Below are 17,208 nucleotides of genomic sequence, written 5' to 3' on the forward strand. Positions count from 1 at the left end.
TTTAGATTTTTAATATAAAGTTAAATATTTTGGGATCACTGTTTCTAAGGATAGGACAATAATTGATAATATGAACCTGTGGAATAACAGATAAATGTAAGTCAATACTAAATAGGTGGTTGCAGAGGGATCTGGATAGTCTGTCCAGACTCATTTACCCAGCCTTCTCCTTACCTATATCAGCAAGAATGATTAAATCAATAAATAATATAAATTTATATTGTATATGGACAAACAGATGTTGGGGGGGATTTTGACATCATGAATGGTGTATTGAAATTGAAATGGTTAAAATCTTTCACTCAAAATAGCCATTCTTTTTGGTTTATTGTCCCAAGTGCATTTTTTCAAAAATTGGGAGGAATAGACTTTCTTCTATGTTGTGACTTCGACTGTACCTCTTTACCAGTTAAACTCTCAGCCTTCCATCAGCAAGTACTTCTTTATTGGAAACTCTTATACAAGCATAACTTTACTCATAACACTCCAGTCTGGAATAATAGATATATCCAAGTCCATGTATTTAGAGGAATGTTGATCCAAAGGGATTTGGGCTGTTGCTAATTTTTTGGATGATAATGGAAACCTGTTACTGCATGAGGAGTTTTGTGAGAAATTCCAATTTCAATGTACGGTTAACAGTTATAATAGAATGATTAGAGCCATACCATTCTCTCTAAGATTAATGGTTAAGGAAGACATTTTGTACTCTAAAGTCTGCCCGGAACTGAGGCAGCTCTGCATTGGATGAATTGAATTTTGTGACAATAAATGTACCAACAGGGTTATTAGAAATATTCTTCTACAAACTTGTTACCCAAACCCTGTGAGAAGGAAATCTGTGCTTAAGGAATTTGGTGCGGTAGAGATTAAGAAAATAAGGAAAAGTTATGTCATTTCCACTTGCTCCTATGGTTAAAGAGGTGAACTTAAATTTTAAATGAGATTTATCCAAATACATTTAAGATCAAGATTCAATTTTGATTTGAATAATTGCATATTTTGTGAAACAGATAATCAAAAATTTAGAACATGTCATTTCATTGTGAATTGGTGCAAACTTTTTGGAGAGATGTGCAGAGCTGGTTATAGTCCAGGGAGATTAAACTTCCATCCCTGACAGTGAAGATAATCAAATTTGGCTTTTTCCTCTGAAAATAAGGAATTAGACTTTGTTCTTAATATCTTGCTGTCACTTGGAAAGTTTATCATACATAAGTGCAGATGCTGTAAGTCTAAGCCCAGTTTTAACCATTGGGAGAATGAGGTTAAACTCTTGAGTAAAATCACTGAAACTTGTTAAAGACAAGAAAGCCCTTAAGCTGGTTTCACTTCTGGATAAGTATAAGCTCATTTGAGAAAGCTCTACCTTTCTATATACAGTGGTGTGAAAAAGTGTTTGCCCCCTTCCTGATTTCTTATTTTTTTGCATGTGTCACTTAAATGTTTCAGATCAAACAAGTTTAAATATTAGTCAAAGATAACACAAGTAAACACAAAATGCAGTTTTTGAATGAAGGTTGTTATTAAGGGAAAACAAAATCCAAACCTACATGGCCCTGTGTGAAAAAGTGATTGCCCCCTAAACCTAATAACTGGTTGGGTCCACCCTTAGCAGCAACAACTGCAATCAAGCATTTGCGATAACTTGCAATGAGTCTTTTACAGCACTGTGGAGGAATTTTGGCCCACTCATCTTTGCAGAATTGTTGTAATTCAGCCACATTGGAGGGTTTGAGCATGAACTGCCTTTTTAAGGTCATGCCACAGCATCTCAATAGGATTCAGGTCAGGACTTTGACTAGGCCACTCCAAAGTCTTCATTTTGTTTTTCTTCAGCCATTCAGAGGTGGACTTGCTGGTGAGTTTTGGATCATTGTCCTGCTGCAGAACCCAAGTTCGCTTCAGCTTGAGGTCACGAACAGATGGCCGGACATTCTCCTTCAGGATTTTTTGGTAGACAGCAGAATTCATGGTTCCATTTACCACATCAAATCTTCCAAGTCCTGAAGCAGCAAAACAGCCCCAGGCCATCACACTACCACCACCATATTTACTGTTGGTATGATGTTCTTTTTCTGAAATGCGGTGTTACTTTTACACCAGATGTAATGGGACACACACCTTCCAAAAAGTTCAACTTTTGTCTCATCAGTCCAGAGTATTTTCCCAAAAGTCTTGGGGATCATCAAGATGTTTTCTGGCAAAAATGAGACAAGCCTTAATGTTCTTTTTGCTCAGCAGTGGTTTTCATCTTGGAAACCTGCCATGCAGGCCATTTTTGCCCAGTCTCTTTCTTATGGTGGAGTCATGAACACTGACCTTAACTGAGGCAAGTGAGGCCTGCAGTTCTTTGGATGTTGTTGTGGGGTCTTTTGTGACCTCTTGGATGAGTCGTCGCTGTGCTCTTGGGGTAATTTTGGTCGGCCAGCCACTCCTGGGAAGGTTCACCACTGTTCCATGTTTTCATCATTTGCGGATAATGGCTCTCACTGTGGTTCTCTAGAGTCCCAAAGCTTTAGAAATGGCTTTATAACCTTTTCCAGACTGATGGATCTCAGTTACTTTCTTTCTCATTTGTTCCTGAATTTCTTTGGATCTCAGCATGATATCTAGCTTTTGAAAATCTTTTGGTCTACTTCACTTTGTCAGGCAGGTCCTATTTAAGTGATTTCTTGATTGAGAACAGGTGTGGCAGTAATCAGGCCTGGGTGTGGCTAGAGAAATTGCACTCAGGTGTGATGAACCACAGTTATGTTTTAACAGGTGGGGCAAACATTTTTTCACACAGGGCCATGTAGGTTTGGATTTTGTTTTCCCTTAATAATAACAACCTTCATTTAAAAACTGCATTTTGTGTTTACTTGTGTTATCTTTGACTAATATTTAAACTTGTTTGATGATCTGAAACATTTAAGTGTGACAAACATTCAAAAAATCAGGAAGGGGGCAAACACTTTTTCACACCACGTGTATATATATATATATATATATATATATATATATATATATATATATTCTCTCTCTCTCTCTCTCTTTTTTTTTTTGTCCTTTTATATAATTCCTGGTTATGCTCAACCGGAGGCAGAGGGTTTGTTGATTTTTTGACTTAAATATATGCCTTGTTTGTTTGTAAATTTTTGAAGCATTCAATAAAAAATAAAAATAAAAACTTGCACAACTGCTTCCGCGTTCTAAGTAGTGCGGCTCAGGCGTTTCCGGTTACAGCGTTCAATGCGCCTATACGTGCAGAGATTTATTCATAGGGAAGCAGATTATTCTTTTTTATTATTATTATTATTATTATTATTTTAGGGTGCTCAGTTGATTAAATCAACAAATCATATTTTTTGGCGCTAACGTGACGTCTCAATTTTATAATTTGCTGAAATATGCCTCATATATATATATATATATTTCGTTTCCAAATGCAGCTAAACTGCTCCTGACCCGTAAACACGTATAACCTGCAGCAGTCTGGCCATTTCAGTAACACGCGTTTCATTCATTAATGATGTTTCATACCAGTTGAGATTCAACGATGAATTCCACCATACAACGATTGCAAATGACTTCTTTGGATAAATGTCCCATATGTTTTATTTATAAATACATGAGCGGTTATCTTACTCTAACCATGCTTTACAAATCACTCAGAACAGAATGAAGCCGTTGTATTATCAAATTAAATAAATAACTGCGCTAAAATATAATTAACCACACTACATATAATCTATTTCAAACGTTATAACTCATTATCATTAGCAGCTCTTACTTACGCGTTTGCATTTCAACAGTTATCGATATACAGTACATATCAGTGAAACAGTGACACAAAATACAGATTAAAACATACATTTAATAAAAACAAGTTGATGAATGGCTCATAGCAGTGACTGAAGCACGTAGTTGTTTCATTCAAAGAGCACCGCTGGTGCTGACACCCTTTGACACATTCAACCTTTTGTTATTTGCGTTTCGAGCTGATCTGTGGTTAAATGTCTGCTACAGACCTCCGTGTGAGGAGAAACGGTGAAATGCGCTTGGGTTGGAGTATATACCAGCCATTGCTTTCTTAGATCGGCTCGGGCTGAATTAAAGCTCTGGAAGCTGTTCTTCCACTGAATTTTGAAGAAGCCGTACACGGTAATGTCCAGAATATTTCTTCTCCTATCTTTGAAAAGATCCGTATTTTAAAATCCTCTTTCGAACACACATTTTAAGTGGCGTTTGGGGAACATATCAACTACGGCGCATGTAAACACATTTAACCGGAAACTAGCGGGCCGCACTATTTTAAAGCGGAAGTACGTCATGAGACTCAGCGCAAGTAGTCAATTTCAGCTACTCTGCTGTAGGCGGGGTCGTTTTGGAGTTGAACGTTATCCTGCTGCTCACAAAAATGAAGATGGAGGGAAATGTATCAAATGTAGAAATCTGTAATTTAGCTTACACCGGAAAATTTGAACAACTCAAACAATGTATTTTGTCTGACAACTCACTAGCGACGAAAATAGACCAGGTGCGTCGAAACTGTGGGTGCTTAGTGGTTAGCATGGTGCTAGACTGAAGTCCTTTTGTTGATTCAAATATTACTGTCATATGTTTTAACTGTTCTGACTGCTGCTACTTCGCACAGGACAACAGGACTGCCCTGCACTGGGCTTGCTCTGCTGGACATGTGGATATCGTACAGTTTCTGTTGGATCTTGGAGTTGAAGTGGATCCCAAAGATGATGTGAGTCAGCATTGTGTCATGGCTTCATGAGTTCAGAAGCCAGATACTGCATAAAAGAATGTTATTTACTCAAATATTATTGCTGATCTCCGATGGTTTTAGAGAACATGTAGTTCATGGATCAATATTATGTGGTTAAATGTTTTAATAATAGCAATGTGTGTGTATGTATGTATGTGTGTGTCTGTACGTATGTGTATAATTATTATTTATTTATTTATTATTATCTATGTCTTGCTGCTGTTTTGTATTGTTTTTGTATGGTTGTACACTGGAAGCTCCTGTCACCAAGACAAATTCCTTGTATGTGTAAGCATACTTGGCAATAATGCTCATTCTGATTCTGATGTGGATACTTTGTTATTCACTAAATATCCTCTTGGTGGAGTTGTTTACAATCCTTCCATATGGTACATCGTTTCAGGCATGTTGGACCCCTCTTCACATAGCAGCATCTGCTGGAAGAGAAGACATTGTTGGATCCTTAATATCCAAAGGAGCTCAGTTGAACTCTGTGAACCAGAATGGTTGTACCCCACTACACTATGCAGCATCTAAAGACCGATATGAGGTACCTGTTATTTTTGCAAGATCATGCTTGGACAGAGAGCCAATTATCAAATTATTCTGAAAACTGTAAAATAGTATTTATTTATTGTTTAAACTTAATGTTAAGAGCTGTGGCTGATATTTTAATAGATAGCCCAGATTTTGCTGGAAAACGGTGCAGATCCTAATGCAATGGATAAACTGGAATCCACACCTCTGCACAGAGCATCTGCCAAAGGCAACTACCGTCTCATTCAACTTCTTTTGAAACAGAACGCCTCTACCAACATTCAAGACTCTGAAGGAAACACACCACTGTAAGTAGCACCAGCGCTTTACACTATAGTGTTTTTTCTTATGTCCTTTATAAAGCGCAACAGTGCCCGCCCACTTTTTCAGCCGTCTGGGTTCCGGAAGTATTTTTTTTCCATTCATTTTTTTCCATAGGCTTTTCATAAAATCCTTCATAAAAGAGTTCTAAGCCATGAACCAAACCAACCAGCTCTGAGGTGAATCACAACATTACAATTGATTTGAAGCAAAAAACCTTTGCAAAAAGACAAGAATGTGTACTTGCCGTCTTTTACAAGGGCACGAACTACAATCCCATGAAGCATTGCGAATAATGTAACTTAATTAAAACGATGGAAATATATAACATTTTTTAATTTAGTTTGTTGATTCTAAGTATAGAAACAAAATATTTTTAAGTTTACTGCAAATAATGCAGATATTTACAAATAAATATGAAGTTTGAGGCTCAAATCAAATCCCTTTATTGTCACTCAACCATATACACAAGTGTAACAGTGGGTGAAAGTCTTGGGTGTGGTTCCAAGCAACATAGCAGTATGACAATTACAATAAACTTATCTGTTTTACACATAAACTTAACTATTTACACACAACACAGTTTACACATCTGTTACACAACATAATATACACCTAATAATATACAATATACAGTATACACAAAGTAAGAAGACTGTATACAATAAATATACACTGTACTGGAGTCTCTAGTGATCCTCCAAGCTTTCTTCCCACACCGCCTGGTATAGATGTCCTGGAGGGAGGGAAGCTCACCTCCAATGATGTGTCTGGCAGTTCGCACCACCCTTTGCAGGGCTTTGTGGTTGAGGGCGGTGCTGTTGTCATACCAGGCAGTGACGCAGCCAGTCAGGATGCTCTCTACAGTGCTGGTGTAGAACCATGTGAGGATGCGGTGGTTCATTCCAAACTTCCTCAGCCGTCTCAGGAAGAAGAGGTGCTGGTTAGCCTTCTTCACAACGGCCTCAGTGTGGACGGACCATGTGAGTTCCTCAGTGATGTTGACACCGAGGAACTTGAAGCTGCTGACTCTCTCCACCGGTGCTCCATTGATGGTGATGGGGCTGTGTTCTCTGTCTTTTCTCCTGAAGTCCACCACAAGCTCCTTGGTCTTGCTGACGTTGAGGGAGAGGTTGTGCTCCTGACACCAGCGTGTCAGAGTGTGCACCTCCTCTCTGTAGGCTGTTTCATCATTGTCAGTGATCAGACCTACCACCGTCGTATCATCAGCAAACTTAATGATGGCATTGGAGCTGTGTGTTGCCACACAGTCATGTGTGTACAGGGAATACAGGAGTGGGCTGAGAACACAGCCCTGCGGGGCTCAAGTGTTGAGGGTCAGTGATGAGATGTTGCTGCCCATTCTAACCATCTGCTTGACAGGAAGTCCAGGATCCAGATGCACAGCGAGCTGTTTAAGCCCAGAGCCCGGAGTTTCTCATCAAGCTTGGAGGGCACTATGGTGTTGAATGCTGAGCTGTAGTCTACAAACAGCATTCTCACATATGTGTTCCTTTTTTCCAGGTGGGAGAGAGCAGTGTGTAGTGTAGATGCAATGGTATCATCAGTGGAGTGGTTGTTGCGATATCCAAACTGCAGTGAGTCCAGTGAGGTGGACAGCACAGAGCAGATGTAATCTCTGATTAGTCTCTCAAAGCATTTGTTGATTATGGGGGTCAGAGCAACAGTACGGCAGTCATTTAAGCAATTTATTTTGGATTGCTTTGGTACAGGCACAATGGTGGACGTTTTAAAACATGTGGGGTCTACAGACAAGGAGAGGGAAAGGTTGAAAATGTCCGTAAAAACACCAGCCAGTTGGTTCGCACACCCTCTGATGACGCGGCCCGGAATACCGTCTGGACCCAAGGCTTTATGGATATTCACCCTTTGGAAGGATCAGGTTACATCCGCTACAGAGACGGAGAGTGAACCAACCTCTGTAGATTTAGCCGCTAGAGCTCTCTCTGCGAGGGCAGTGTTATTTCCCTCGAAACAAGCATAAAAAGTATTTAGCTCATCCGGGAGAGAGGCAGCAGTGTTCACGGCAGAGTTTTTATTCCCTTTAATGTCTGTGATGATATTAAGTCCCTGCCACATGCTTCTAGAGTCGGTGGTGTTGAACTGTCCTTCATTCTTGTCCTTATACTGGCGTTTGGCTGCTCTGATAGTTTTGCAGAGGGCATAACTGGCTTGTTTATGCTCCTCCATGTTCCCGGAATTAAAAGCGGAGGTCTGCGCCTTAAGTGCTGCACGAAGATCGCTGTTAAACCATGGTTTCTGGTTAGGGTAGATCCGTATAGTTTTGGTTGGCACTACGTCATCTATGCTCTTCCTGATGAAACACGTTACGCTATCAGCGTAGACCTCAATGTCGTCATCAGAGGCAGACCAGAACATCTCCCAGTCCACGTGATCAAAACAGTCTTGTAGCATAGAATCTGATTGGTCTGACCAGCACTGGATCGTTCTGAGGGTGGGTGCTTCCTGTTTCAGTTTCTGCCTGTAAACGGGCAGAAGCAGAACCGAAGTGTGGTCCGATTTGCCAAATGGTGGGCGGGGGAGGGATTTTATAGCCATCCCGGAAGGGAGAGTAGCAATGGTCCAAAACCCGGTCCCCTCGTGTGTTGAAACTGATGTGTTGGTAGTATTTCGGTGCTATTTACTTGAAGTTAGCTTTGTTAAAGTCCCCGGTCACAATGAACGCGGCCTCAGGGTGCGTGGTTTCCTGCTCACTTATACTCCCATACAGTTCCTTGAGTGCCCGGTCTGTGTTGGGATGTACACAGTGTGATTTAATGACCGCTGTGAATTCCCTCGGTAGCCAGAATCGTCGACACAGAAGCATGAGAAATTCCAGATCAGGAGAGCAAAAAGACTTGATAGAATGTGTGTTCCTCTGATCACAACAGGATTTGTTGATCATAAAACATACACCACCACCTCTGCTTTTACCTGAGAGGTCTTTCACTCTGTCCGCTTGGTGCATGGAGAGCCCCTCAGGTTTGATGGCTGAGTCTGGATTCTCTGCAGACATCCAAGTTTCTGAAAGGCAGATAATGCAGCAGTCCCTTGTCTCTCGTTGGAAAGAGATCTGCGCTCGCAGAGCTTGTTGTCCAGAGACTGAAAATTTGCCAGTAGAATACTGGGTATCGGGGGTTGATTTGCGCGATGTCTTAGTCTGACGAGAACGCCGGCTCTCCTTCCCCTTTTCCGGCTGCATTTCCATAAAATTGTAGACAAAACAAACAAAAAACTGCAACATTGGGTCGGAGCTTGCAACGCAGCAGCCATACTCGGCTTGAGTACTCAGCCATCAGCCATCTTGAGCTGACATTACGTCCACATTATTCCGGATACATTTGAAACATCATTTTCGAAACACTCTGTCCACACTGTTGTTTTCATGCATTTTCCACAAGTTGCTCGTCCACATTAAAATGTACAAAAATGCTTAAGTCCCCTTACTGCAAATGCAAAAAAGGACAGGAAGTCCAAAATGTAGCGAAAAAGATGCATTTTTAAACGAAAACATATTAGTGTGGATGTGGCCTGAGGGTGTACAGTTGAAGTCAGAAGTTTACATACAATTAGGTTGAAGTCATTAAAACACATTTTTTAACCACTCCATTTCGTATGAGCAAACTATAGTTTTGGCAGTCGTTTAGAACATCTACTTTGTGCATGACATGAGTAATTTTTCCAACAGTTGTTTACAGACAGATTGTTTCACTTTTAATTGACTATATCACAATTCCAGTGGGTCAGAAGTTTACATACACTCAGTCAACTGTGCCTTTAAGCAGCTTGGAAAATTCCAGAAAATTGTCAAGCCTTTAGACAATTAGTCAGTTAGCTTCTGATTGGCTAATTGGAGTCAATTAGAGGTGTACCTGTGGATGTATTTTAAGGCCTACCTTCAAACGCAGTGCCTCTTTGCTTGATATCATGAGAAAATCAAAAGAAATCAGCAAAGACCTCAGAAATTATTTTCTTTTGGACCTACACAAGTCTGGTTCATCCTTGGGAGCACTTTCCAAACGCCTGAAGGTACCATGTTCATCTGTACAAACAATTGTACGCAAGTATATACACCATGGGACCACGCAGCCTCAGGAAGGAGATGCATTCTGTCTCCTAGAGATGAACATAGTTTGGTGAGAAAAGTGCAAATCAATCCCAGAACAACAGCAAATGACCTTGTGAAGATGCTGGAGGAAACAGGTAGACAAGTATCTATATCCACAGTAAAATGAGTCCTATAGCAACATAACCTGAAAGGCTGCTCAGCAAGGAAGAAGCCACTGCTCCAAAACCACCATAAAAAAGCTAAACTACAGTTTGAAAGTGCACATGGGCACAAAGATCTTATTTTTTGAAGAAATGTCCTCTGGTATGATGAAACAAAAATTGAACTGTTTGGCCATAATTACCATTGTTATGTTTGGAGGAAAAAGGGTGAGACTTGCAAGCTGAAGAACACCATCCCAACCATGAAGCATGCTTTGCTGCAGGAGGGGCTGGAGCACTTCACAAAAATAATGCGTATATATTAAAACATCTCAAGACATCAGCCATGAAGTTAAAGCTCGGTCGGACAGTGACCCCAAGCATACCTCCAAAGTTGTGGCAAAATGGCTTAAGGAAAACAAAGTTAAGGTATTGGAGTGGCCATCACAAAGCCCTGACCTCAATCCGATGGAAAATCTGTGGGCAGAACTGAAAAAGTGTTTGCGAGCAAGGAGGCCTACAAACCTGACTCGGTTACACCAGTTCTGTCTGGAGGAATGGGCCAAAATTCCAGCAACTTATTGTTAGTAGCTTGTGGAAGGCTACCCAAAACATTTGACCCAAGTTAAACAATTTAAAGGCAAATACTAACAAAGTGTATGTAAACTTTTGACCCACTTGGAATGTGATGAAAGAAATAAAAGCTGAAATAAATCATTCACTCTACAATTATTCTGATATTTCACATTTTTAAAATAAAGTAGTGATCCAAACTGACCTAAGACAGGGAATGTTTTCTATGATTAAATGTCAGGAATTGTGAAAAAGTGAGTTTAAATCTATTTGGCTAAGGTGTATGTAAACTTCTGACTTCAACTGTAGGGAGACTTTGGTGGGCTTTGTTGGTCATGGTTCTCTGATTGGTGGATCTTTCTCTGCTGGACTATGGGTAATGTAGTTGTTTACCAGGAATTCCCCTATTAAACAAAATTTTTAAAAAATGAAGTAAAGAAATAACACAAACTGATGGCTTCAACCAAGGCATATACTGTACCATCGATGAACAATCTCAGAGCTCACGGTAGGTCTGTTTTTATGGTTTATAAGTTATCGTTGAAAATCAGTTTCTCTATGGTTTCAAGTACCAAAAGTGTAGTACTCTTAGCTCAGTTGAACACATTTTGCCATATTTAAATCCATTTGGCAGACTTCCACAGATATTTCTCCCCAAAACCAGTGCAGATAGTGTAAAAAATATCCACATATTTCATGTGGGCATGCTCATAAAATATGCTCATAAAATACCTCCTCAAAACCTCTTCTACATTAAATAATACATCACTGTTTTTTCCAGTCACCTTGCATGTGATGAGGAGCGAGCAGAGGCTGCAAAACTCCTTGTGGAACATGGTGCCAGTATCTACATTGAGAACAAGGAAAAGATGACGCCTCTAGAAATAGCTAAAGGTGGCCTGCGAAATGTGCTGAAACGGATTGTAGAGGGCTGATGGACCGCCAGCAGAACCAGAGCAGTGAACTTGCAGCTTTAAATGAAGTTGACTTACAAGTATGATGAATAATGTCTTGAGTGAGAGGGTGTTTGAAAGAAACAAGGTAGAGCAAAGCATCTGCTTTTTGGTGGAAGTTTGTAAAGGCACTTGTAAAAGAGAAAAAATATGTTTTAGTCTTGATAATGAATGATAAATGATGTTGGACAGTTAAAAAAGCTCATGATGTTTCATTTTATTGGGTAAATAGGTTTTAGCTTCTAATCCACTCTGCAGTATTATGCTATTGTCTAGTTTAGTCATGGTTGCTTTATTTCTGTTAAATCTAATGCTTGTGTTGTCCTAGGTTAGTCATTTAAAACTTAATTTCTAGTTTTGTTCTCTGTGTGAAGGTCACAACATCATAATGTATTATTCCATTGTGATGCTTGCTATTTGTTTTATAAGGAAAATAAATTATAATTGAATACACGTGATTGCGTGGCAATCATATCTATGCGTTGAATTGAAAATGTATATTTCAAAAGTAGTTTTATTAGAAATGCTTTTATTCTTTGACTTTCAGTTAGTAGATTTAATGTCTGTACATTCAGAACAGTTTTATGCCCATTTTCCTTTTAATCTTTTTTTAGGGAATTACTGGATATGCATTTATGTAGACTTCCTCTTACAAAAACTCCTGCTGAGTATTAAGGTTTTTGATTACCAACCAGTGAAAAACTAATCACTCAGTTAGTGTACTCATATGACTGCAAAGAAACAGTGATAGACCGATATATCAGCCAGGCCGATTAATGGGCTGATATTTGGCCATTTTGCAATAATCGACATCAGCCGATAACCATGTTCACTTGGCCGATTAACAGAAGTGTTAACATTCCCTTGTGTCAGTTTCAAAATCTACCAATAGATTAGTCAACGGATAGTCAATACTTTCTGTTTTCAAGGTTTTTTTCTTTTCAATTTAATGCAAATATTGAATTAAATAAGTGTTTGTTTTGTTTTTTAAATATTTTATGCATATCTGATTTGCTGTTGTTAAATTGTATGATCTTTATTGTTATTGATATCGGCCATCAGCCATCCTGCTCTAAATAACGGTATCTTCATCGCCATTAAAAAACCTATATCGGTCGACAGCTACATAGAAATGACAGCTGTGTGAGCTCATGGGCATATGACTGGGCCAGTTCCAGCCGCCAGCTTGTCAGCGAAAGCTCTACTGGTTACGTGGAGAAGTGGTAAATGTAACTTCCACAGACTTGGTTCCTTCTGCGTGTGTAGCAACCACAGTGGCACAGTTCATTAAAAAAAAAAAACTCAGATGGTTTAGACCCATGTCATGAAAGATCTGAAATATCAGTCTGACTGTCCCTAAGCTTTTTCTGTGGTATTGAATTGTCCCCAGAATGGGATATCAGTTTCATCCACATGTTTCTCCCAGGATGCTGCAGAAATATACAATCTTTTGGGTAGAAACGTCTAGTTACGCAATTGAAACAGAATGGTTACCACAGAAGTGAAATGGCAATGGCAAAGAAAGGAAGCAGGGTGTAATGCACTGTGTGTTGTGACACATTCCTCACGTAACCATCATTCAAATTTTCTGTCACTTTTGTCACAGTACACCTTCTGTCGGTTTGGACCAGATGGGACCACACTGATGTGTGATGTTTTATCTGTAGTGGCAGCAATTTAGTGAATGAATGAAGTGCTAAGTACAAAATATACACTGATGAACCAAAACATTATGACCACTCACAGGTTAAGCGAATAACGTTGATCATCTCCTAACAAGGCCACATGTTAAGGTCTGGGTAGATTAGATGGTAAGCGAACAATCAGTTCTTGTAGTCAACGGGTTGAATGCAGGAGTAAAGACCTGAGTGACTTTGACAAGGGCCATATTGTTATGGCCTGATGACTGGGTCAGAGCATCTCTGAAATGGCAAGGCTTGTGGGGTGTTCCCGGTCAGCATTGGTGAGTACCTACCAACAGTGGTCCGAGGAGGGACAAAACAGCAACAGGGTGTTGGGTGCCAAAGGCTCATCGATGCGCAAGGGCAACGAAGGCTATCCTGTCTGGTCTGAACAGACAGAAGGTCTACTGTGGCACAAGTCACAGAAATTTTTAATGATGGTTACGAGAGGAATGTGTCACAACAAAGTGCATTGCACCCTGCTGCATATGGGGCTGCGTAGCGGCAGACCAGTTTTAGTGCCCATAATGACCGCTGTCCACCGTCGAAAGCGCCTACAATGGGCATGCAAGTGTGACAACTGGACCTTGGAGCAGTGGAAGAATGTTGCCTGGTCCGATGAGTCCCGTTTTCTTTTACATCACATGGATGGCTGTGTATGTGTGTGCCTTTTACCTGGGGAAGTGATGGCACCAGGGTGCACTGTGGGAAGATGACAAGCCGGTGGAGGGAGTGTGATGCTCTGGGTAATGTTCTGCTGGGAAACCCTGGGTCTGGCCATTCATTTGAACGTCAATTCTATACGTGCTACCTAAACATCGTTGCTGACCAGGTACACCTCTTCATGGCAATGGCATTCCCTGATGGCAGTGGCCTCTTTCAGCAGGATAATGCACCCTGCCACACTGCAAACATTATTTGTGAATGGTTTGAAGATCATGATGAAGAGTTCAAGGTGTTGCCCTGGCCTCCAAATTCCCCAGATCTCAATCCAATTGAGCATCAACAGCGGAGGATTGAGATCCAGGGAACAGAAGAGTGAAGGACCAACAGCATATTAGGCAGGTGGTCATAATGTTTTGGCTCGTCGGTTTATACGCAGTATAAAATACATGTGTAATACACATATAATAGCAGATAAATCAGTTGGCCTACTTTTGATGTTACCATAAATAGGCTAATTCAAATGATATGTTATATAGGTCTCCCCAATTAAATTGTTGACTAATGTCAAGATTGACCTTTTAGTCAAATAAGAGAGTGCATTTATATTAAGTATGGGATTAACACACTTAGTACAGAGGTATGAAAATGCAGCCTTAAGGGTCATTTTAAAAAGATTATATGTTTATATATAATATTATTTTTTACATATACTGTATACTAGAGCTGTCAAAGTTAACGTGTTAACGCATGCAATTAATAAAAAAAGTTTAACGCGTTATTTTTTCTAAATCGTGATTAACGCATTTACCATTAATATAACATAAACCAGCATAAACACTAGTTGGAAGGGCAGAACCTTTTCAATGTCTCCGCCTGGAGTTTGTCAGCAGATGGAAGCATGAAGTGCTCTAAAATCTCCTGGTAGACGCTACATTGACTCTCGACTTGAGAAAACACAGTGGACCAACACAAGCAGATGACATGGCACCCCAAATCATCACTGACTGTGGAAACTTCACACTGGACTTCAAGCAACTTGGATTCTGTGCCTCTCCGCTCTTCCTCCAGACTCTGGGAAAATGTACTTTCATCTGAAAAGAGGATTTTGGACCACTGAGCAATAATTATTTGCAGTAATTCGTGCAAAAGGAGCCCTGACCAAGTATTTTTCAGAAGGTCGACATTTCTGTATTATAAATTATTTAATATTTTGAGATACTGGGTTCTTGATTTCCATGAGCTGTAAGCCGTAATCATCAAGATTAAAACAAAAAAAGGCTTGAAATATTACACTTGATGTGTAATGAATCTAGAATATATGAAAGTTCCACTTTTTGAATTAAATTACTTTTCCACGATATTAATTTTTTTTTAGATGTGTGTGTGTGTGTGTGTATATATATATTATATATATATTTGTATATATATATATATATATATATATATATATTTGTATTTATTTATTTATTTTTTTAAATAAACCAAACAAAATGCAACTGCATGTCAGCCAAAGTAAATCAGGAACAGGGCTTGTTTGGTTGCATTTTATTTCATTAATTCAATGGAATGGTGAGCGGGTCTCAGATAGGCAGTAAGTGTAGAACTGCGCACAGCTCACGCCCGATAATTAATTTAACACTTGTCAGATGACTAGAAAGCAAAAGCTGTTACTACGAATGAAAAGCAAACAAACAAATATAAAAAACAAAGAGAATAAAATTAAATAATAACACACGAACATTGAGAGCTGAACCCTTACACTAAAATTCTAAAGGTCCTAAGATATTGTATCCTCACTTCTCAAAACCATGACGATGTCCTGTGAGGCTTATTCACATCCAATAAACATATGTTTTCCCTTATGCTTCCCCTGCAATTATTGGCTTGTTTTAATTATCATTAATAATAATAACAACAATAATGACCAGATAACAAAGTCTGTTTAGTTACAGATAGGTCTGTGCACAGCATCCCAGTTCATAATTGTGCTAATTTTCCTTTTGAGATAAAAAAAGCACTGCCAGCCCATTCAGTGGTGACAAAAGCGAGTTCGTGCATTCAATGGTTGTCGTATCCAAGTGTCCATTGCTTGATGAGATTGCAATAAACATGAAGCAGTCAGAAGTTTTTCTAAGGAATATTAATGTTCTTCATTGAAATTATTAGAATCTATCAGCAAAAACAATCGGCAAACTTTAAAGGTGCACTCAGTAATTCTAATCCAATACACTTTTGTGAAATTCTGCAAATATCTCCTCACAGTCTGCTAGCTGTCTGTTCTGTGGGTGGGCTGAAAAAAATAATCTAGTATTTGTACACAGCCCTTTCTCTGGAAATGGGACAAAAACAAAGTGGATCAGACCGATCCACACAACACTACTCCAGCCAATCAGCAACAGAGGGTGGTTATTGCATGCACAGGATAAAAAAGAAGGATTATGATAAGTCGAGGGCGGAGCTTCCAAAGGAGCACTGAATGGAGGGGTGGGTTTGTTTTGGCTGTTGAGTTCCAATATCAACAGTGTTTCTCAGGAATCGCTGAGTGCACCTTTAACTCTGGTGAACTCTTATTCTATGGACGGAGTTAAGGAAGAACAGATGATGGTGCGGATTGACCAATCAATGGAAATAGGGGTGTCGGGCCCGCCCACATGTGTAAACCAAATATTCAAGTTATAAACTCAGTTTATATGCATGAATGAAAAATGTGTTTTCTTGTTTTTGGCTGTTTCTTTTTAAATGGAAAAACAAGCAGATACAAAGTAAATAGTTGTGATAAAGACAGATAATGGGGAATGTGATAAATTAGCGGTTTGTTGGTTATTTCATTTTGAAGACAAAAACGAGAAAACGAATTATCCGAAGGTACACAGACCAGACACTGAACAGCCACATTTGATATTTGATATTCGGGAAGGGCTCATGGGCAAACTGCTGTGGTTGGTTTTCTCGTAAAACAACACAAAACTCCCTAAACACTATAACAGAAAGCGAAATCAGTGGATCTTTCCCGACCGCTGTCCACTCTCATGAGATCCCAAGCTCCACTTCCCTAACCACTTGGAAATCCTACAAACTCATTAAAGGTGCTATATGTAAGATTGACAAAAAGCGTTTGAAATGGGTACTACAGTCCAAATTCAAAATATTGGAGAGTTGTCTGCTCTGCCCCAGACTCGAAGCTCATGCGGGTTGCCAGAATGTTGACATGCAAGTTAGCCAACTCAGCATCTGTTTTAAAGGATTTCTGGGCTTTAAGCTGTCTCCATCTTCCAAAGGCATCTCCAATATTTATCCTTGTTTTACTATGCCTTTGGTCATGGTGGTTTTTAGATGGATGGCGACAGTGGCGGATTTAGGCATGGGCGACATGGGCAGTTACCCAGGGTGGCATCTTGTGGGGGGCGTCACCCACACAGACCCCCCCACCAGTCAACAACTTTTGGGGGCGTGTTGAAACGGGTTTCACCTAGGGCGCCATACAAGC

At 39.8% G+C, this 17,208-nt stretch overlaps 1 protein-coding gene across 1 annotated transcript; it reads left to right on the plus strand.

Annotated features, from left to right (window-relative positions):
* The first annotated feature begins 4,329 nt into the window (after positions 1-4,329).
* Positions 4,330-11,826, plus strand: psmd10 (proteasome 26S subunit, non-ATPase 10). Its single transcript, XM_051650646.1, has 5 exons — positions 4,330-4,522; positions 4,640-4,738; positions 5,163-5,309; positions 5,438-5,604; positions 11,202-11,826. The coding sequence occupies exons 1-5, from the start codon at positions 4,403-4,405 to the stop codon at positions 11,353-11,355; spliced, it is 687 nt and encodes a 228-aa protein (XP_051506606.1). The 5' UTR covers positions 4,330-4,402; the 3' UTR covers positions 11,356-11,826.
* The last annotated feature ends 5,382 nt before the right edge of the window (positions 11,827-17,208 follow it).

The sequence above is a fragment of the Myxocyprinus asiaticus genome, chromosome 22 (genome assembly GCF_019703515.2).
Source record: "Myxocyprinus asiaticus isolate MX2 ecotype Aquarium Trade chromosome 22, UBuf_Myxa_2, whole genome shotgun sequence".
NCBI classification, from domain to species: Eukaryota; Metazoa; Chordata; class Actinopteri; order Cypriniformes; family Catostomidae; genus Myxocyprinus; species Myxocyprinus asiaticus.